This window comes from Euprymna scolopes, chromosome 1 (assembly GCF_053919585.1).
Source record: "Euprymna scolopes isolate OS-2025 chromosome 1, ASM5391958v1, whole genome shotgun sequence".
NCBI classification, from domain to species: domain Eukaryota; kingdom Metazoa; phylum Mollusca; class Cephalopoda; order Sepiida; family Sepiolidae; genus Euprymna; species Euprymna scolopes.
This window is the reverse complement of record NC_136482.1, coordinates 102,734,602-102,757,917: the sequence shown is the minus strand read 5'-3', so window position 1 is coordinate 102,757,917 and position 23,316 is coordinate 102,734,602. Positions and strand designations below refer to the sequence as shown.

General features: G+C 31.5%; 1 protein-coding gene across 4 annotated transcripts in view; it reads right to left on the bottom strand.

The window, feature by feature from the left end:
- Positions 1-264: 264 nt before the first annotated feature.
- LOC145262235 (actin-related protein 2/3 complex subunit 3-A-like) overlaps positions 265-23,316 on the bottom strand; it is a 28,998-nt gene continuing 5,946 nt past the window's right edge. For 2 of the 4 annotated variants that reach the window (XM_080119815.1, XM_080119819.1), the window contains exons 2-7: positions 19,546-19,639; positions 14,387-14,463; positions 12,994-13,062; positions 9,337-9,463; positions 4,073-4,167; positions 265-664 (exon numbers count right to left, since the gene is read on the bottom strand). In XM_080119815.1, the coding sequence (XP_079975941.1) occupies positions 602-664; positions 4,073-4,167; positions 9,337-9,463; positions 12,994-13,062; positions 14,387-14,463; positions 19,546-19,639 (525 nt within the window). In that variant the 3' untranslated portion in view covers positions 265-601. Of the gene's footprint in view, positions 665-4,072; positions 4,168-9,336; positions 9,464-12,993; positions 13,063-14,386; positions 14,464-19,545; positions 19,640-21,216; positions 21,572-23,316 lie in introns of those variants that run through there. The other 2 variants (XM_080119813.1, XM_080119824.1) reach the window with 2 other exon arrangements.

Here is a 23,316-nt window from a genome sequence, read left to right as displayed (position 1 = left end):
GCAATCCTGAATGCACTTCACACTTACTGGACCCTAACACTCCAGATTTTTACCTGTTAAACTATAGATAAGATAATGTCTGTGAAAACAATTCCCAAACCATTCCTGAATTGAATAGAGCAATCACTGTAAAATCAGAACATTTCCAAGAGGAAAGTGTGTCAAAGTTATTGAAAATTTTGCACGTCGTATCTAAGTGTGCATATCATTATTAAATAGTGATAAAACAAACAATGTTTGAGAGTCATAACTCTAACAGACAAGTCAGGCATAGACTGAAATTTATTTATACCAAATATGGTTGGATTGCAGAAAAGATTGTGAATTTTATTAACATAGGTGGCATTTTTATCGAGGTCACCCTATATAAGGAAAAAAAAAAAATTGGCTTATGAGAAAAAATGAAAGAAGTGTTAGGAATATAAATATATTATGGCAGTTTATTATATTGCTTTTTATTTCTGCTTATTTTCGTTCTGTCATAAATTTTTATGAGAGAGGGGGAAATTATTACAAGATGGGATTTAATGCTTTTGTTCGTAACATCTTCATTTCTCTCAGTCTTTTTTTCTCTTTTCACTCTTCATACATAGGGATTGGCTCAATGTCCTGGAGCAGCAAGACTCTTATCCATAAACTTTCGTTTGGCAAAACACAGCCACCACTGAAAAATAAATGAAAATACAAAATTATTACACAGATGGTCTGAAAATGACTTGTTCATAAAATATAAGAGAAAAGATATTTTGGAAAATCACAAGCCAAAAAACGTGCCTCAATGTTATTAAATGTTTAAAAACTATTTTTGTGGCATTGATTTTAAAAATGCAGTCCATTTTTATCCATCATGTATCATTTTTGTGCAGCCAAAATATTGTGCATGTGGTAAAAACAGACCAAAATACTGTGCATCTAATAAGGTCTGAACTGTGATGAATTGATGTTCCAAAGAGGCCTATGACATTGCTCTATTTGGATTATACAAGTAGAAAGTAACTCCCTATTATTAAGTGGTCATAATTTTTTGCTGAAATACAATTATGTTAATAATTATAAATGATAATAAACTTTTCTTTAGGGTTTTCTTTAGAATTCAATATGAGCGCCAGCATTTGCAATCAACTTCTCAAGTCGTATAGGAACTACATGAGTTTGAAAACAGCAATGCTTCCCCTTTGGTAAAAAACATCAATTATTAAGTGTGAAATCTCGCTGTTTTCTGGATCAACTGTTTTTTTGAGTGAAGATATGCAATCCTCTCATAGTATTCATCATCATCATTCAGCTCACAAATCCGTTTAACATGTCACTTTCAAGAATAAGAATCCATGATTCATTATACATGTTGGGAGAACGTGTTCAATACAAAGCCTGGAAAATAAGGCTCGCATTGAGAAAAGGCGTGATGAACATGCACTAGCTTAACACTGCTTTTGTCTCCTGAATAATTTTCTCTTATTCTATGCAAGCCGTGTTTTGTCATCCAGGAGATAAAAACAAAAGATTACGAACACAAACTGGATTATAAGCAAGGTTTTGGAGTCGGAGTACAGTTAGAGTTAAGAGGAATTAAGAAGTCCTCAGAATCGATAAAATTTTCCTTCCTCCGACACAATTTGAATTTTCACTTTATGGCTCTAGTTTATTTCTTCTGAATGAATAAATGTTGCACGTCTATGGTCGTCAGTGAATTTACATAAAAGAAACATCTTCTGATGTGTTAGAATTATTAAAAGAAAGTGTTTCGACATACAAGTCTTTTTAGCGGAAAGGTTCAATAATGAAAGGTTTGAGTAGATGAAGGTTTTTGTGTATAATACACACACAGGTTTGATATTACTGATTTTTTATGATGAGAGTGCCGCACGTTGGCTTAAAGTTAATGTGATTATTTTCCATAAATCATATAAGCAAATGTGTGTGTGTGTGTGTGTGTGTGTGTGTGTGTGTGTGTGCATATCCTAAGAACAATAGTTCGAAATAAGATTGTTTTAACGGAAGATTTAAATTCTCGCTCGATGTGGTAATTTTCTATGATGGGAATTAAAGTTCATGTGCATTGCGCATAATATCAGGACGAGGGGTTTTAACGCCTCCCGATGACAGAGTTATCCTGAACATGTGCTGTTCTTGAGAAATAAAAGAGGAAACTAACTTGATTATGAGCGAGAAAATCTTTAAATACAGACTGTGGCTGAACATTTTCACGATATGGCATCTGTTGACATGACAGAATACATTGAGCATTATGCGACGATTAAGATCCATCTTTTTTTAATGTGGTCCCTCACTAGAAATCTTGACTGATAATGCATTTTGATATCAAGAATTTCGGAAATTCACAACCGAATGGGGAGGTTAGAATGTGTTACCGATGTACATATTTTCCTGAAGATAATGGCATAGTGGAGCAGTGTCACTGCACTATCAAAAGAATTGCTGCCAGGACACAATGTTCAATTCCAGAAGCTGGTATAATGTGATACCCAAGGACGATGTCACACCATCACTTGCGCCAGCCAATGGGATTTACTGCTGTGAACAGTGTATAAAAGGGATAGATGTCACACCATCAGTGGTTAGAGTTGTTGATACACCATATAAAGTGGGAGATAGTGTTTGGGTAAAACCCACAAATGCTTGGTGCACTACAAAGTTTGGCAGTGAACGAATAGAAAAAACAATGTCCTCAGACTATGTTGGTCGATGATGTCCGTGTCATGTGAAAGATGACCACCCTTGTTGTACCTCTTCTACCTCAGAAAGCGATGAAGAAGAAAACATACAATTTAAGGATGATCCTGATCCTCAACTGTCCCTTTGGATGAGCTCAGAAACGCTACCTACGGAACCAGAAGAGGGAATTGTGAAATGTGCCAGTGGTGATGACGGTAGTGATAAGGAAGCTGAGAACGAGGAAGTAACACCACCAATTCTATGTAGAAGTACATGTCAAAAGTGATCACCATCTCCCTACTATGTATGTGATAGTGATATCAGGAGTGAGTGTAATAGAAATTGTTACTCTCACAAACAACCTCGTGTTTGCTTAGGCTGTAAAATGACAGAAAATGTAGGAAAGAAGAAGAAAAGACGAGAGTAATTTTGTAGGTTGATGAACGTATGCCATTAATTTGCATATGTACACAATTGGTAACTGTTAAATAGGACGAATTCTAAAGCAGGAGCGTTGAGTTGAGTTTTTTTTTGACAGCTTAGAACGAGAACGATCAGTGGAAGATAATATCGAATATACAAGGATTTATTGCAAGTTGAGGAAAGACAGGAAAAAAGACTTTCATGCGTTGTATCAACAAGAGGACATTTTGATACCGCCATTTTTTGTTTGTTTTGTTTCCATTTTTCAGTATGAAACCACGATGTAAGGAGCAAACAAGAACAAATGATGATTATCACAAAGACAGGAGATGCCTATTGGCCTGAGTCTACAAAAAGAAACAAGAAAAGAAAAAAAAAAAAAAAAAAAAAAAAAAAAAAAAAAAAAAAACAAGACTATAGGTAAAAAGAGCAAAGTCAGCAGGAAGAGAGTTCCACAAGCGTGCAGTGCTTGAAAAGAATCTACTGAAATAGGAAGCTGTATTATAATGAGCTATGAAAATTGCAAATTAATGGAGACCACTAGACTAACAAGTCAAATAAGCTGGAACAAAGGAAGCAGAGAATTGACCATACAATTCTGAAGAACACATTCTATGATAGTATTTATAGAAAAGACCGAGACTAGCAATATGATGTCTACAAGAGAGAGGTTGCAAAGAAGACAAAAAGAGTGGAACCAATCAAATTACAGATACATTTCTGCACGTTATCAAGAACCCTCAAATGGGACAGAGATTCATCAGCCCAAATATGACAACAAAAACAAAAATTTTAAATTTTCTCATTCTAGAAGGATTTATGTTTTACTGATAGGGAACAGAAAACAAAGTGTAATATCAGAACAGATACTATACTTTGCTTCATAAAATGATTTTTTGGGTCATCCTGTATTAAAGATGCATATCATTTTATATTAATTTTTAACTTTTTGTCAATTTAGAATTTGGCTTACCTTGCTTGATTTGTCTGTTTCTGGATCAAAAACTTTGTCACACATGCGCAATCCAGTTTCTTGACGAATTTGCTGTAAATATTGGCGCATAGTTTCTAAAAATAAAATAACCAATACAAAATTAAGAATTACACTTTTAATCAAAGTCATAAATGCATTTCAAGTAGAAAAAATTATTCTCAATTCACAAAATGGTGCAGTGGAGGAAAATAAATGATTCAATTTCAATGTTTCAAAAACTATAATCGTATAATAATTTAAACTAGCGAAACCTGTGAAAGTTCCGCAGGAGACTCATTCATATGTAATATATTGATGCTGGTATTCTGTAGATGTTTATCATAAATGTAGACGCTCTTATATTATTGTAGCTCCTGTGTTACAACTGCAAAAGTATTTACCTAAGCTAGTGGGGATGTTCGGCATAGCCCGGTCATAAAGTACGCTTAAATACAATATTTTAATTCTTGCAGATTTCGTATATATTATTATAGAGTTAATGTTCTATCGATTTTTTTAAAGTTGCGATTTCAAGAATAAAATGCATATCCATATGACTTGGATGCATTAGATTGAATCAAAACCAAAACTTATGAATAAAATATATGTATATAACTTGAGTTCCTTCAGCTATAATCGAAACCAAAACTTATGAAAAATTCTTGGTAAAATTATTTATTACAAGAAATGGAAGTCCATAAGAATTAAACGACAGTCACTCAGATGTAAGTGTGACACACAAAATAAATAACACACACGCTATCCTATTAATATGTAAATGTTGATTATATAAATGTTAAAAAAATTTCCTGTATATTAAAAAAAAAAAAAAAAAAATCTGTATGATTTACATACCCGTAACATGGAAAGAAAATATTATATTCCAAAATTCACATGTATTGATAAAGTTTTATTTAAAAAAAAATTAAACATTGTTGAGAGATTAATAAGAATTCATAGGCATTATAACAAAAATAGTTTAAGTTTAAATTATGTTGATTTATCTCCCTTTGTTTCTTGAGATTGTTTTCAAAATAGCAATGCGAGACAATCGGTCCTCAATTACTAATAAAATTTGATTTTCTCATTTAAAAATATAAACCACTCTCAATATAAAGTTATTTTGGGAATATGATAGTTTTGTTTTATTACGGGTACATATATAATACAAATTTTTCTTTATTTTTGTCTTTTAATATAGAAGAAATCTGGACAAGAACCAAAAAAAAAAAAAAAAAATGTTAATTTCACAAGTTTGAATTGATATTTTTCACAACTATAAAAATAAATTAATAATACTCAATTTATAAAAATATGTTACCAGTATTGATATAAAGTGGGAGGGAAATGCAGTGACATTTATCGAAACAAAGTTTGGTAAATTTATAGTCTTTATATCCTCCCTCCCAACAAAACCGGCAGGAAGGAATGTGGACTCCTCTGCACAGTTGCTTCTAACCCTGAATTCCTTATTAATATTTTTATTTTTTATTTTTATTTTAATTTCTATAAGCTTTAAGATAAAATAAAATAAAATTTTCTATTTTTTTTTTTTGTGGATGTCAAGTACGAATACAGACTCTACAAGAATGTTATAACTCCTTTTTGATCAAAATGAAATATACTTATTCAAATACTCCAAATGTAGTTTCAGAATATATACGCATTTTTTAAGGGGTCTATCTCCATTTTCAAGTTATCTATTATATAAAGGATAAATGTCTGTGCATATATTTGTGTGTGTGTGTGTGTGTGTGTGTGTGTGCATATCTTACTAAAAGTAAAAAAAATACTAGACAAAGACCCACAAACTTATTACTGTTTTCACCGGTGATGTCTAGGATGTATGATTTGTCAAATTCAGAAAAAAATTATTAATTTCTTGGGGTAGAAATGTTGCAGAATCTGCTGGGGGTGAATGATTAAATCGTATCTTTATCGCCACTATCTGCCTTGCACATGCACAGATGTCTCAGACTAGCTAAAAAATAGCGGTATAGAGGTCTAACCCATACTATACAATTACTATAGATGTCTTCAAATTTTCCTTATCTCTATATAAATAAAATGAACTCATTCCCCCCCCCGTGTGAGTTTGACCTTAATAGGATTAAAAATCAAGACATTACATGCAAATGTAATGTGCACAAACTGCAGCATAGAATCTGAGTTGTGCTATAGGCCTATTACCCTTACACTTCCTCGATAACCGTACATTCCTATATTTTTCCCGGTGAGAGTTCACTGACAAAATCAGATTCAATGGAAGTTGCAACATCTTTTCTCTCTATTAGATTCCTCCTATCCCCGCAACCCATTTACACAGCATCGGATGCGTTCACAAGGAACAGTATGAGGAAACACTGGTTTGGAATCATACAAGGTTATTTATGCCATTTTTTGGGTTTTTTTTTATATTCTTTCCCTGATTTATGCTTTCTGTTTTTACCCTAAATAAAATAAAAATAAAAAAATATAAAAAGAAAACGCGATTATTATTATTGTTTTCTTTTTGCTTTTTTTTTTTTTAGTTAGTGTAAGACACAACGTGCGGGACTAACCAGTTTTTACTTCCAGTTTTAACGACTCTAACCTTGACATATAACTCTACCTTTATTAACTATTGCTTGCAACTAAACATTTATTTTTACGCAAAGAATTCTTTACTGTTTATTATTACAACGCAACGATATCGTGAATTCACTTGCATTACACTTAAGTTAGAATTAAAACAAATAAATTCATTTAGAATTCGTTCAATGCGGAATTAATATTTGACCTAATTCATCACATTTTTTTGGTGGGGAGGAGGCGCTTTCGCCTCAATGATTCGAACACCCGGGCACCGCCGGACCGTTTGTATTGCATCACGTTCATTTTTTTTAATTGTTTTTTTTTTCAAGATTTTTTCTTGATAGTTTTAACATTGTTTGTTTTTATAATATTTAAACAGGGTTATTACTTTGCTTTGTTTTCATTTTACCACCCCCAACAACACACGCATCTAAAAACCCGGGCAATGCCGGGTATCCACCGCTAGTGTTAAATATATTAATTTCTAACATCTTGACTGCTGAAATTAGCTCTGTGAATAAGACGATGGACTAGAGATATTAACTTTTTCGGTTCAATCTCAGCTGATGTTGTCTGTTTCATTTTTATCATTTTTTTTCTTTATCATGTTAAAATGTTATGATTTAGAAACACATTCATAACATTTGAAAGGGGGACTTTGTTAACTATTCTGTAATTTCACCTCACATTTAATAAACAAAAGATGACATAAAAATTAAATTTAACTTTTTCTTTTCATTGTTGAGAGAAATTTTATTTTGTGCCTGGTCATTGTATGGATTCGTTAATTTAGTTTATATTTTTTTAGAGCAGGAGATAATTTTAAAAAAATTATCCAATGTATATTTGTTCCTGCTTTAAAAAAATAGGCACTTATGCATTGAATGAACCAGACGTAACTCAGCATTCTGCTTGGATTTCTCTGGCGCATGACGACAACAGCCTGATAAAGCCGAGTGTTGCCGGTGAAATAATAACAACACTACATAGAAAAAAAATAGAGAGATAATTTCATTGTTTTTCTAAAGTGATCTGCAAGTTAAGAAATGAACCCATAAAGCCATTGGGCCTGGTGTATTTCAATGAGAAATCCTTCTAGACTGAGGTATTTTTGTTTTGTTTTTATGAAATGGTCAATAAGTTAAGAAATGAACCCCCCCCTCCCCCAAATAATGAAAAAAAAATTTAATATTTAAAGAGTATGGGCATAGAAGGTAAAAAAAAGTGTGCTTCTTCCCTCTCCTCTCAAGCAATAAAAAAGAAAGCAACTTTCTCTCTCTCTCTCTCTCTCTCTCTCTCTCTCTCTATTCTGTCTCTCCAAATGTAAGAAAAATCAATGAATCAATCTAAACAAAAGGGCAGTCATTAAATCATTGGTGTGATTTTATTTTGAGAAGGAAAAAAATCTGTGTAGGCAGTGAAATTTGTTTTTCTTTTTGTTAACTAATATATATATATATATATATATATATATATATATATATATATATAGAAATAAATAAAGTGGAAAATATGTATCAGGTATTGGCAAGTAGCATGGCCATTTTGGATTAATGTGTGATTCCAATGTTTCTTTTCCTATTCTGTCATTTTCTAGAGGGGAATAATTGCGTCTATATTATTATATGTGAAGATAAAAACCTACATAAGGAATCTTTAGTAAAGTAAGGGTTGTGCAATCCCTAACAGCATCTTTTCTAAAGCAATAGTGGTAAGGAGAAATCTGGTGGCAAAAGGAGGTCTAGCACAATTGAAAACAATACTGAAGAAAATCTCCATATTAGCAAACTGCCAAACCAGATTAAGCATTTTTTTTTAAATAACTTACAAAGTATATTAATTTCCAATAACATAGTACAATAACAAAAGAAAATTGGCTAGTCAGAATAAAATTTTGATTTTTTAATTTAAAATGCTACGTAGGCCCAACTGTAATGTTGAAGTTACATGTCAACAGAGGCCCACACACTGCATGCAAAGACATTTGCAAAGGAATAAAAAAGAAATTTGATTTGTCTTTTTTCTTAGTTGAAATAGAAGACATTTATTCATAGTACTTCACTTTCTTTAAAAGTCTTTTAGTTCATCATGGAGTTAACAAAAGTCTACTGTGTCAACCACATGCTTTTTCTACTCCCACATTGCCATGTCTGCTTGTTCTGTCGCCATGCCCATTTCAAATTTCTCAGATCAACCAGATTTTGCCTCGTTGTCCTGCCATGCGGGTTTATAAAATCTTTCTTTTCACTACTTTTTCTGCAGCTCACTGAACCGCACACGGTCGTCTGACCATTTTTTTTTGTTCAAAGTTGATTGCATCCTATTTTAAAAGTTCCTCTCACGCTGACTTCTGCTTCCAAATCCTCTGGTCACCCACATGGTTTGTCACTGTCGCTGCACACATGCTTTTCCACTGCTTGCCACACACGTGTCCTTTTGATCTCTCTGCTTTTCTTTTTCCACTGTGACGTCAACTTGCAGCACGATCATTTGCTGCTGCTAAATACAGGTCAACTACTCTGTTACACAACTTTCAAAATCCGACTGTCATAATTTTATATATTAGATATATTATTGCATATATAAAAAAAAAAACGTTATTTAGATCATTATGCTTTACATTTATTAGTTTATTTAAAATAATATATGGTTAGTTGTATTATTTTTATAAAGAATGTTAAATGTTTTACCTTCTTCGGTTCCTTTTTGTGGTTTTGCATAAAGGGCATTCAGAGGAAATGCTGAGTCACCAGGAATTGGATAATTCTTTAAAGCCAAAGTGTACATTTCCTTCTGAGCAGCATTTTTAGAAGTACACTGAAAAAAGAAAAAAAATGAAGTCAAGTTCAGAAATAATTGCAACTCAAATTCGTCACGATACTAAAAGTTGTTTATCAGAATTTAATCATTAAAAACAGAATAATAGAAAGGGGCAAAAGCAGTAAAAAGTGATTTTTATAGAATCACTCTAGTCTCCAAACTATGCTCTAACCCATTTATCCTTATGCATTTTTAATCAGTAAAATGAATCATTAGTTTCAGGGGCGGAGGGGGGGAGGGGGAACCTTACTACTTATTTGTGATGCTTTTGATACCAAAATCATTCTCAAGACAGTAAAAATAATAAACCCACCCATTTAAAGTGATTCTCAAAAGTTACCAAAAAACTTATATGAAAATTTGATTTGGGGAATTTTATTTGTATTTATGCATAATTATTTTCATGAAGAAATAATTTTTCGTATAAATAATAAAAATAAAACATTAAATTGGTACATATACAAGGAAACAGTGTGAGAAACAAAAGGTTTACCCTCTGATGAATATTTCTATATATCTCTTTTAATGCTGTAGCATATTATCGATTAAAGTTCTAAAGATGGACTGATCCCATGTCTAAAATTTCTATGGAAAACAATTCTAAGATCAACACAAAAATGGGTATTATTTTAAAAGTTTCCTTCTCCTAACCTAGGCTAGAGAGTCTAGTCTAGTCCCTACTATTAAACTCATAGCTGGAGGGAAGATATATGGATTCATATCTTTCTAGAGTGATGCAATTGCTCTGACAGAACTTAAACCCTGCATGCCCCTTTCCTACCTCCCAGTGTTTAAAAAACATGGCTATATTAAATACTTTGTCTAGCATGAAATTATAATAAAAATAATATGTTGAACATTTTAGTCTATGGTAAGGTAACTAACGTCCCAAAAAGGAGGGGGGGGTTGAAGACCATACTCCTCTCCCCATGAAATACAAAAAATAAAGAAAGATTTTTATTGTATATGTACCTGCGATTGAATGTAAAGGTAGTTTTATTTTAAATAAAATAAAAGCAAATTTTATGGCTCAACAATTGATCTCTCGACACCGTTTTTACAGGACAAGGGAGATAATTCCAAATAATTCCATTTTTTGTGAGAGTTTAGAAAGGCATTTTTAATATGGGGAGAATGGTGGCATTGGATAAAAAAATCTTTTGAATATAAAATTCATAGAAAATTTTAAATTCTTGATCAATTTCCACAATTTTTAGTGTACAATATTTTCTTTTCATCACATGTACATACATGATAAAATTTTTTTCTTTATTTTTTAAACATGATTTTGATTAAATATTTTAATCTCAACTACTCAGAATGCCTTTCTAGAGTTATCAGGACAAAATGGAAATAAAGAATAAGTATAAATAAAAGTATATTCTTAATCATGGTTAATAATACTTTTTCTAAAATTTGCATTTATATGCAGATATTTCATACAAGTAAAGTTGACAGGTAAAAATAGCTTTGTAATCATAATTAAAAATAAAATTTATTCCTACATTTTTTAAAATCTGAAGGCAATTTTAAACGTCATACTAAAGCTTTCTTTTCAGAAAAATCCAGTTATCTTTCCTTGAAGCAAATCAAACTTTAAAACAAGGGAGATAATTTTTGTTGATTGATTTGTTTTGTTTTACAGCAGAAAAAAAAACATCAACCCTTTTTCATATTATTTGATATTGAATCCCGTTGTTTTGGTAACAAATTTTAAGCTTTAAGTTCTTAATATCTTAAATTTTATTCATGCTGTAAATATGTTTTGTATATAAATGGGTTTTAGATAGATTTGTTTGGTAGACATTTATTTTACAAAGGAAATGTCTGAAAATGAAAGATTTGTCCCAATGATAGATACTATAATTATGGGTCAGAATGGGCTTGGAAGTAATAACTAAGATGAGATTCCACATTCCTTCAAACTGGAGTCTCATCACTAGACACAATTTTGTGTCACCCAAAGTTTGGTTGAATCTTAAGTAGTTGATATGTTTGAGAAATATGGTTTAAGACATGGTCTCAATTCGATAACAATTGACAACCCCAATATTGTGTGCTGTTGATTTATTTTATTTTTCTCGTTCAGTTTGTGTTGGCGTCTCTCACACATTGGAAATTGCTGAGGGTATGCACTAGCTCACAAGTATAAAAAATAAAATAAAACAAGAGGAAAAATTTTTGTGGATATCAGTTGTGCTTTGGGTGCATGTGTGACACCATCTTGAGAAACTAATCTCTAAACGCTAACATCCATATCTTAGTTTTTCTGTTGAGGCTGAGTTCATCAATTATCATCAACTCATCTCATTGATATACTCCGAGCCACAACCTGTGTTTAACAGTGTCAAGCTCACAACTGTACTACCACTGAATGTCACAAATCTCAGATTGTCCGCAAACAGCTCCCATTGTAAAAGTCATTGCCAATCCTAAAACTAACTCTAAATATATCTCTGCTTCTTTTGTTTGCCACAGCCTGACTAACAATCTCATTCAGGTTCTTTTGTCTACCCTGGTGAACAACTCCCTCTATATTGTATTTCCACCATTTTCTATACCTTTATTTACCTATCAAAATTATTTACCTCTTGTCTTTTGTCATACTTTTTTCTTTTTCCTCCACTTTCACACCTGAGGAAAAAGGGGGGGGCAATGGCAGCAAGATAAAACAAAGAAAAAGTTAGGATTGATGATTTTGATATGAGCAACTTACTCAAAGATATATGAGGCAGTTTTGGGTCTTACTCACATATAGTTACATTATCAAAATTAAACTTAACGGAAATGTTCATGATTACTAATCAACTATAATTATTACTCAATTTTTCAGTAAAAAATGACAAAGAGAAATGTTATATTTTTATATCAAATAAACTACTAACAAAAAAAAAAAAAATAAATAAACAAAATTTAATCCTTATATTCAAAATGATGTACTATTTCTATCAGTGGTTATTTCTAGAATATTGTTTAGTCGAATTCATGATTTGTTTTACGATTGAAAAGGAAATATATTTTCCTGTATGAAGATTAAATTCACAGTCTTCAGATTATGAGACCTTTGTGTTTAATTCATCCCTCTATTCTATTCCTTTCACCACTTCATTTTCATCTGTTGCATCGTATCAAGTATTTATGGGACAGACAGGTGGAAACACATATCATGGAAGCCTTTACAGTGAGACAGAGTTTTCTCCATCTGATGCACTGCACAGTTATGGCAGCAGTGCATTGGATTGAGAAAACTGCCAGTCTGACTGTAAAGTCTTCCATAAGAAATTGCATCATACAAAAGGTTTCAATTGATACGGCTACATCAAGCTGTAGTCAGTCATCTGAAATGTTCCACATTGATGCCAATAACCCAAAGCTACACAGTATACTGCTTCAGAAATGGAGGGCATCAGTTTATGATGGCCTGATCCTGGCGGACAGCACAAGTGAAATGATAACATAAAAGTTGAAAGTTATTCACAATAGTATGCTGATAAGAAATGAAAATGACTATGATGATTGGTACTCACCCTCTGAAGCTTTTTTAAGCATTCTGTGATGTAAAGTGTAATGTAAATCAAGGTACGATCACTCTCGCTCTACAATGTAAAAATAAAATCAAGAAATTTAAAAATCAAACAAAGTGAAGTAAATGATTTCAGATAAATCTATATAACAAAGTAAAATCGATTTTCCCCCATCTGCCTTCAGACTTAATAGATTTAGAACCAGAACCTTCACATGCTAATCTGTTCAACCAGCCACCTAGCCCAAGCCCTCATATGCATTTCCATAAAATATGCATTCATTACAACTTTCAAAATTACTTACATTTTCTCCAGGTTAGTTGTTTCTCCCAAATAACAATTTCAAAAAGAAAGTTTCAGCCATTTTTAGTCTCATACTAATATCCACTCCCATCACATTCACCATAAATTTTTTTAAAAATAATTTTGGTTAAATCACCAAAATCATTTCATTTTTTTTTTCTTCTCACTATTATGTACATAATACATTAGGTTTTAAATTTAAATAACAATTGCTCCCTTTCACAGAATAAAGGAATATCACACTTCATCCTGACTACCTGCTGCTAATATGTTCTGTAAAAATTCTGGATTAGAGGAATATGAATTAATGAATATATACCAAATTGCAAATTCTGCCACCTGCTTGATGTCTTCACATGTACATTTTTAACATTTGAAAAAAATAATGCAGTTTTCACTGGTGTTTTAATTTTGCTCAATAACTTTTTCAGTTGAAGTTCATCACAAAAAAGAACTTAAAAGCAATAAAAAAAAAATAACTGGTGAACAAAGTCCAACAAGGATTCAAACAATTGCACTTAAAGGGAGAGTTAGAATACTAAAAAGATCTCTTGGTTTGAGTCTCTGAAATAGCAGGTGAATATCTGGTCCCTACAACCAATAGAAATAAAAGAAAATTTTTAAAAATAGCGAAAAGGATAGTTAAATGCTATTCCTGTGACAGGATCACGGGTAAAATAAGCCAATGTCTGGTGTTGTTGCATACATGAACAAAACTAAAATAATCACATCAAACAAATATAAAAACCATGGGGTTCAGAAGATCTCAGCCTCATGATCACAAGGACATCTTTAATAAACAGCACAAAAGACCCAATCATCATCATGTAAATGAATATGATGAGCACAAAGAGCAGATAAAAAAAAGAAACAGACAACAAAAAATAAATAAATAAAAATTAGTAATAGAGTGTTATTACAAAAGCAACATTCACACAAGGAGTTTTCTTTATACATATAAAACATAATTCTGAAGTTATGCCATTGATTTTCCAAACACTATTGTAATACCTTATTATTTACTTCATCTTATCAAAGTCTTTATCTTTTATCTAAAACTTCTTTCCTTAAAAGATATCAAGTGAATGCTTACCTTAATTTCATAGTTTCTGAAGAAAATATTTGCTCGGAAGTAGTAAATGGCTTCATCAATTATATCTGCTTTTTCACCTGCAAAATATTATGCATTTCAGCAAAATAAATATTACCAGTCTTCAAAGTTTTATTAACACAAATACTTTTTCATACTAAGTTTGTTTTTTGTTTTTTTTAAAGGCTACATTTATATTTTATAAAAAGCGTACAAACAGGTGAAATGCCATGAAAATAGCAACATGTGAAATGAGGAAGACACCAAAATATGTAAATACGCTTTATCATGGAAATATGAATTTTAAATAAAATTTTTTTTTACAAAATTAAAAGTAATAATGACAGAAAAAAAAAAAAGACAGACAATAAAAAAAGAGGAAAAAAAAGAAAAGATTTTTATTAAATAAAAGTTTTATCAATATAATTTTTATGTATTTACAACTTTATAAATTATTTCTATTTAAATAAAATTTTATATTGCACATTTACATTCCAAATTCAACATTAAAAAAGCTGTTACATTTTCGCATGTTGAAGATGAGGATTGATATTATTTGGATTATTCGGACTCCTTTTTTTTATCTTGAGCACTATTCAAAAGGATTACAATTATCAATTACAACTGAATGTTACCATTACTCCAAGGTTCTGTGTGAGCATTACTCAGAATACAATTACAAATTACTTAGGACTTCTACCCAGTCATGGCTGACAAAACAAGAGCATACTACTCCCGTGGATTAAATAAAGAAATCCGTTCAAAATTCCATACAAATTCCTAAGCTTGACAAGTTACAACTGAAGAAGGTTAGAGGTTACATGGGTGAAACATTGTGTAAACAATGCTTGAAATGAGAATTAATCCCAAGAATTCAAGTAATATTAGCAAAAAAAATACTATCATTTTTCCGTAGACAATCTTACCTGTCAAACAAACAAAACTACAGAAAAATCTTTACTGGTGTACGTACCCATCACAGGGGAGGAGTTTATAATAAAGTGAATAATCATGGAGGGTTATGCCATTGCAAACTAAAATGGCAAGGCGCAGTTTAGAAAGCTGCTGCCAACTTTGAAGAGGCCCGATGTCAGAAACTCACTGCTGCCAGAGAGGGACACCACAGAGCAGCCTCAGCAGTGATCACAACAACAGACTTTCAGTGTCCCCACTGTTCAAGACTATGGTTGGGGCTGCAGAGCCAGCTCGGTGTTAAAAAAACACCATCATCAGATTCAATGGACAACCATACACTAGCCATACTTATCTGGTGTTGCTTGAGAGTCTTTACATTCATTATTTTTTCGGTTTTGTTTTACCATATTATTTAAGTAAAAAGATAAAAAATAGGATTTTATAAGTTAAATTTAATAATTATGGTATCATTAAATAATTAATTGAATCAAATTGTTATAAAACTATAATTTTATTAAGATAATATTGTTTCTATCTCTATACAATTATTCAGTGTAAATAACTCCTAAAAATTTCAATCTTTACCAAAAATGTTAAAGCCAGTTTAAATTACTTCTGAATTCTTTCCAAATTTTGAAGTTTTACTAAGAAATTAATTTTTTTTTTTTGTTTTTGTTTTTCAGCTATTCAAAAACGAACCAAGTAAAGAATAGAGACACTGTAGAAGAAGACAACAACTGGTGCACATTTTAAGTGACACTGGTGGTTCGATCTTGACATCGACTACATGGCATTGGTTGTTTGTAACCATGTCAGATAGCAGACGCAGTCAAATTTCGCGAGCAAGATTTTTTAAAAAATATATTTACAAAACTTTTTAAGATTTAAAAGAAAAAATATATATTAAAACATTTTTTAATATTAAATATTTACAAAACTTAAGGGTTTTAAAAAAAAACTTTTTTCTATTTACACAAAACTTTTTAATGTAAGTAACAAAACGAACATATTTAAACAAAATACATTTAAATAAATAGGTGTCTTTCTGAGTGCGTTTTTTTAATATATTCACAGAACTTTTTAATAAAACTAATAATAATAATAATAATTATAATAATAAATAAATTAATTAAAAAAGATCTATATTAATTACAAAACATTAAAAACCAACAATATAACTGAGAATTTCGGATGCTGATCTCTCCTGTCTATTAAAAAATACATATTTTTATAAAAACTTTTAAATAAAATTGTTTAAATCAAACTTTTTAACGGCAGAAACAAATATAAATTAACAGACTTGTTCAGATTTTTGCGAATGTTTCGAAGAGGAGGAGGCAGAAATAAGAAAAGCTGAAATAGTATAGCCTACTCTACAATACACACAAACACATACATTTTTTTTGCTTTGCATTTTGTCTTATATTTTTGCTTTATGTTCCTTAATTTTTTGATGTCGTGCAATTTTTAAAATCATATCTTAAAAAATTGTATCTTAGGGTGTAAATATAAATACAATGTATCATCGTATTTAAAAAAAAATCATATAGTGCATTCATATCTCAAAGTATTACTGTAAAACAAAATCTGTTAATGGGACTAAAGATAAAATTTGATGAAATCAATCGGGAATGAATTTATTTTTAAGAACACAGTTCAATATTTGTCAAAATTGACTAATTGAACAGTTTTAAGTATGTTCTTCTTGTTTAAAAAACCTATTAACATCAAAGAAATGGAGGAAAACTGCCTTTACTTTATATGTGAGGGTAATTGCAAAAGTAAGGCCTCCTATTTTTTAATTAAAAAAAAAGTTGAAGAGCTACAAAGACAAGAGTGGTACCATTAAAACAAGCAACTTTCATAATTTATTTTTCTACATAATCACCCCCATTCTTAACGCACTTTTGCTGGGGATGGGGTGACGACTGTGCATGGGTATTCAGAGCACGCTTTGTCATTTGCATTTCTGTCACCATCCTGAAATCAACGAACCCATCTCCTAACTGGCATTAACTGCATCAGCTTTGTATACGTTCAACAGATGCTGATGAATGTTGATTGAGTCAATTTGCATGGCGGAATTCAATGATGTACCTCTGCTTCTGATGTACATTCATGATGGATTGATTTCTTAGAGTCTCACATTGTCAATATCTGCAACAGATAGATGAAACTTGCAGGTCATGAATGCATAAGCTCGGTCATTATAACAATACAATTTGCACAATCATGTTGACACACCAGTTCTCACCAGATTACCGAAGTTAAGCAATGCTGAATCTGGCCAGTAGAAGGTGGGTGAACATTTGGGAAAGCTAGGCGCTGTATGTACCTTCTGGGAAAACTGGGCGTGGGGCCAGCACCTTCACTCCCAAAAAAGAACTCCTCGCTACAAAAGCATCTACAAAGTTGTGGATGGCTTATACCTCTCCAAGGGCTCAAGGCTATGGATGGTGGTGGATTTGCAATCTCCTCTGATTAATTTGGGTAGAATAAAAAAAATAGGAAGCATTACTTTTCAAACGCCCCTTGTATATGACATTTACAAAACCTATCTCATTGTCTAGCCAAGCAGACTTCACTTGTTTGTAAATAATATTCAGATTAAATGGATGCATATTATTCGACATGCATTTAAGTGCAAGTCGTTGCCCATCAATTGGCATGCCGCACTTATGCTTGAAGCATCATTTTTATCCATCTTTCACGGTACTTTCTTTTGTCCGCCATGCTTTAATGATTTTTATCATTAAAAGCAGATTGAATGGACACATCTTAGGTGTGTCCAACCATAAGAGGCTTCCATTTGCTGGTTTGTCTTATGTTTCAAATAACATTTTCATCCGCATCTCATGGTATTTTCTTTTGTCTATCACGCCTTCAACATTTTCATTGCTAGAAGCACAGATTGAAAGATATCTATAAATATAAAAGTGAAAATGTGTGTATGTATGTTCGCTTTTTGTGTTTGTCTGTAAAAGGTTTTTTTCGCTGGACTTCTCGGTCGGCTCATTCCTTCTTAAAACTTTTTATATCACGTCTAAATGATAATATCTAAGAGATACGAACGAGGGTCGCGTGTGTATTTAATTTTCTTGACTTTCACGCGCTATTTTTTCCAGAATTTTAGATCGTTGCGTGTATCTTTCACTTTTCAGTATAAAAAAAGTGAAGCTAGATTCGAATCGGCACTTCCCGGAAAGCGATGTAAACGTTTGGTCAATGTCGGCTTTTTTAGCATGATATCAAACAATTACTTTCGTCTGGACACTCCCCAAATAAACGGGGAGCTGGTTTTCCCCAAAGTTGAGTAAAAACAAACAAACCGAGTTATTGACCTCATTAAAAACTGTCCCGCAGAAAATGTTAACTGCTGAATAGCTATTGCTCATGTCATCATTGTAACGCTCGCACAAAATGTTAACTCTAGGACTTCTACTTGACGTCATTTAGTGCGGGCACCTGTCAATTCTCTTAATTAAATAAATTCAAACTTCTTTCAGTAACTCATTCTTGCTGGCCGATCGGTTAACGTGTCATGTTTTTTTCACATTTTATTTTCCAACTTCGCCTCAAGGCTTCGTGTTCGATTCTACCTAATTACCAAAACATTTTTTACCCCCACCCCACCCCACCGTGTTTCTTTTTGATTTAAGAGCACACACACCTCAAAACACCTGGGTACCTCCGCTAGTCTATAATATAAATCTCACGTGTCTGTTTAAATGTATGTATTTATATATATTTGTATGTCTGCCTAAAACTTTGAACAGAGGTGATGGATTTTCACGAGATCAGTATCATTTTGAAGCTCGACCCTTTAGACGACGAATATCGAAAAATTGACTAAAAACATTAATTACTTCACTCTCAACTGGGTAGTTTTCTACAGGGAGGGGTCGGATTTTTTGCCGATATTTTCAAAAGTCATCCCCTCTTTTCGATTGACTAGCCTTAATTTAAACCTTCGCCACTTCCGGTTTAGCGATGGACACAATGGCAAAGACGTCACTTTTTTTTTTCATATTCTTTTCCTCCTTTGTAGTACGAGTTCGAGCCTGCCTGCCTACTACCACTTTTTTTTTCTTTTCTTTTTTTGCTCAACACACACTACCAAACACCCGGGCAATGCCGGGCACCCAGGCTATTATTTTTATAAATATGCATTCTGATTTCCATTTCAAACCAAACAAGTAACCATTACCTGAAAACTTAAAAACCTGAAGAAACTAAAAAAAACTCACATCCTTTAGGAGCTGGTCCTTTGTACTGCGTTCTAATGGGTAGCAAAGCCATGTTACCCACAGTGTGGGTGTGGGGAATACTTGAATGATAAGCCTGAAAAGAAAGAAAGAATTTTAAACAGTATACAGTAGGCCCAGAATACACTTTTTTGGTAAGCTGGGCATAAATCAACAAAAAATATGCTATGACATTGAGTGAGGATTTGTTTGAAAGCTAAAGAATACAGCGTAGAAAAAACAAAAATAAAAAAATAAAATAAAAATTGCCTCATTATTTGGGAGTCTGCATCCGAATTTTCGTCTTTGTCATTTTGGCCCCAAAACACATTAAATGTGATATCTCAGGTTTGGGTTAAGATAGAGATGCTAGTGAGGCCCCTGCGTGAAAGTTATAACCAAGGAGGGTGCATTTAAATCCAAAACACAAACATTGCATAATTTTTAGGTGGTCTGGGTCTAAATTTCTATATTTGAGCATTTTGACCCAAAAACATGAAAAATGAGACATTAACAAATTTTTTAAATTGGCTGAGTTATGAATTAAATATACAACTACAACACATCATCAGGATACATCCAACTCAAGAAAATTATAATTATTTGCATTATTCAAATTACTATTCTCATCTTAGTTATTATTTTTGTAACGTTTCAGCTGATATACAATCCAACTTTACTCAGATGCATCTCATTGAATTTTTGAATTTTCACACACACAAAAATTATAATAGCAAAAATATTTCTACTTTTTTTAAATGACAGATTTCGCATAATTTTTATATGCAAGATTTTAATAATTTCCTTGCTTGCAAAAAATGTGACACTTTCTAAGATATTAAATTAAATAAAAAAAAAACAAAAAACACCTTGTTTGTGCAAAAATAACTTAATTAGCCCTCAAAAAGCAAGTAATTTACTGTTTGCCAAAAACACAACAAACTAAAATTTTGTAAACAAGATTATAAGGAGGCCCAAAATTTCAGCCAATCGAAATGCTGTTTCAAAATGAAGTCATGATAGTAAAAGGAGGTAGGGGTGTCAGATTTCTTCTTTTTTTCCCCCCTCAGACGTGCATCCATACATTCCTATTCTGAACGTTTGTATCAATTTTTATCATTTTTTAATTTAATTATTTTTTATGTTCCTGTTTTTAAATTAATATGTTTTTAATTATTGTTCAAGATTATACAAAAATTATATTACGCCAAAAGTTTCACATTCTGCTGGAAAAGGCATGCTCTCAGTTCCAGACCCATATTGAGGTGGTGACTGAAGCTGAAGGCGGCTACATTGAATGGATGTCGGCTCTACTACGTAATCAAGTTACCTGAATTGAATTTTTCAATAAAAGTTTTAAAATAAAGCTGTAGTGTTGTTTTCTTTAGGGCGACAATTTTACCATTCTGCCCTGTAGATTGTGTATTCTAAAATAATGTATCCACCCTTTGAATTATTATAACTTGTTCAATTTATTGATTTTAATTTGTAAATAAAATTGATAGAAATAGAAAAAGAATATACATTTAAAAATTTTGGGAATCCAATTAATCATATATATATTAGCTTTTAATAATGACAAAAGTTGCTTGTAATAATTTCAGAATATTCATAAAATGAACCCCAACCAGTTTTTCTCAATACACTTTTCATATAAGCAAGAAATTGACCTACAAACGTCCTGCAACATTTCCTCCGGTATTTGAGCAGAATTTTCTTCAATGTTTTTTATTCTCATTTCAGCAATTGTTTCAGTTTTTGGTCATAAACTTTAAGAAATCCCTACAAAAAGTAAAATATCATGATGTGATAATTCAATAACCTTTTCTTCCAATCCGTTTTGCTTGTTTTCATTCATATAAACTCTTAAAGTGAGGAAATGTCACCATCTATACATATTATTTGGGGATATACTTTCTATATCCATCAAATCATTTAGTCACCTAATTGTAGCCAATTGTTATTACAACATAGCGATTAACTACCATCATTAATTGTTTTTGTTTTGTTCTCTTTATTTGTGAAATGAGTCTATTTCTCTAAATGACGCACCTTTTTTTTCTGTATCCTATAATTCAACAATTTCAATTGCTATGATACTTACTGAAATATTTAGAATAAAAGGAAATCCTGGTCTGGTGACAATTTAGTACAAAATCTATCAGCAATAAATAAAACGGTAATAGTTTGAATATAATTAACAATGTAATAATATTGTCAAATACATTTGTAGGTCATAAAATTCAGACCCATCTAGCTTCTACAGATTTAAAAAAATGTTTTTGAAAAATATGAATGTCCTATAGTTTCATCGTTTTTTTTTGTTTGTTTGTTTGTTTTGGTTTTTATTTTATTTTATTTCTTATTTTTTGCAAGCACTTCAATTTGTTTCACTTCACCTCTACCTCAAAACGAAATGTAAAAAGATAAATGAATAAAAATTACTTATGCAGCTTATGGACTTTAGCAAGAAAAATAAAATGAAATATGAATAAATTAACATAATGTTTATTTATATATATTAAAAAGTTGTGTTGTACTGGTTTATTAAACTTACAAGTTCTAATAAATAATTTCTATTATTTTCATTTTTAAATAAATCTTAAGGTTCTGAGATTAATATTAAGATTAGTGGGGAAGTCCTAAAAATGCTACACAACACTATTTCAAAACACCTTATTGTAAAAACTAATATAGAGAATAATCACATTGAAACACTGGTTCTCAGTAGATCACTAAAGTTGAGCAATACTGAGCTCGGCCAGTACCAAATGGACGGCGATTTGGGAATACTAGGTCATCTATGTATTTAAGCATGAAGGTATGTATAAGGTATGATGAAAAACCAAGAAAAAAAAAAAAAAAGAAAAAAAAAGGAGTCTGTTAATCCTGTAAGACAATCTTTTAGTGATGGTATCAAAAAACAAAATATCCACTTCCAATTTGTCATATGCCAGGATAGAAATAGTAAGGCTCAGAAAACTATCACAAGAATGTTTACATCAGTATACAACCTGGTCTAACTGCTAAACATATCTATACTCCTATAAATTTGAGTTTTTTTAGTATTGATACTCATATTAAAACCCTTTTTTTCTATTTATTTAAAAAGAAAATAAACTTTCTTATATATGGGTCGTGGAATTGCATTCATCTGCAAAAATCTAGTTAATTTGTATATTCTTTTAAACATTTATTTTAATTCCCTATTGATTTTTTGGTTTTCTTATCAGACGATCATCTTTAGTTAACTATTACGCGTAATTATATTCATGCAGATATTCTACATGATTTATACTTGCGTAATATTTGTGTAAAAAGGTCATAGTAAACACAAACCTCTTTCTATATATATTTATGGATGCGTATTTGTTTGTTTAAAAAAATTTGCCTACCAAACTTCTGTCAGTTTTTGGTCTACAGACATGAAACTTTATAGAGTATTCAAACGCATCCAAAACTTTATATTTGGGTTTTAGCCGGGAAAAATTGGTGCAAAAGTGTGAAAATTAAAGAAATGGAATTTGCAAAGTGAAGGTCAGACAACAGCATTACGAATATGCATGTGTAATGTAATAGCTAGTGGTTCATGTTTTAATTTTTAGCTTTGCAGAAAACATGCCTTCAAAGTTCAGGCATTAAGGTTAAAGGAAAAAGTAAATTGTAAGCTAAACATTTTGGTTTTGATTCTCAGTGGTAGTGCACGAGTTAGTTTTTTTTTTAACTTTTCAAATCATTACTATATATTGGGTTCAATATAATATAATAATAAAT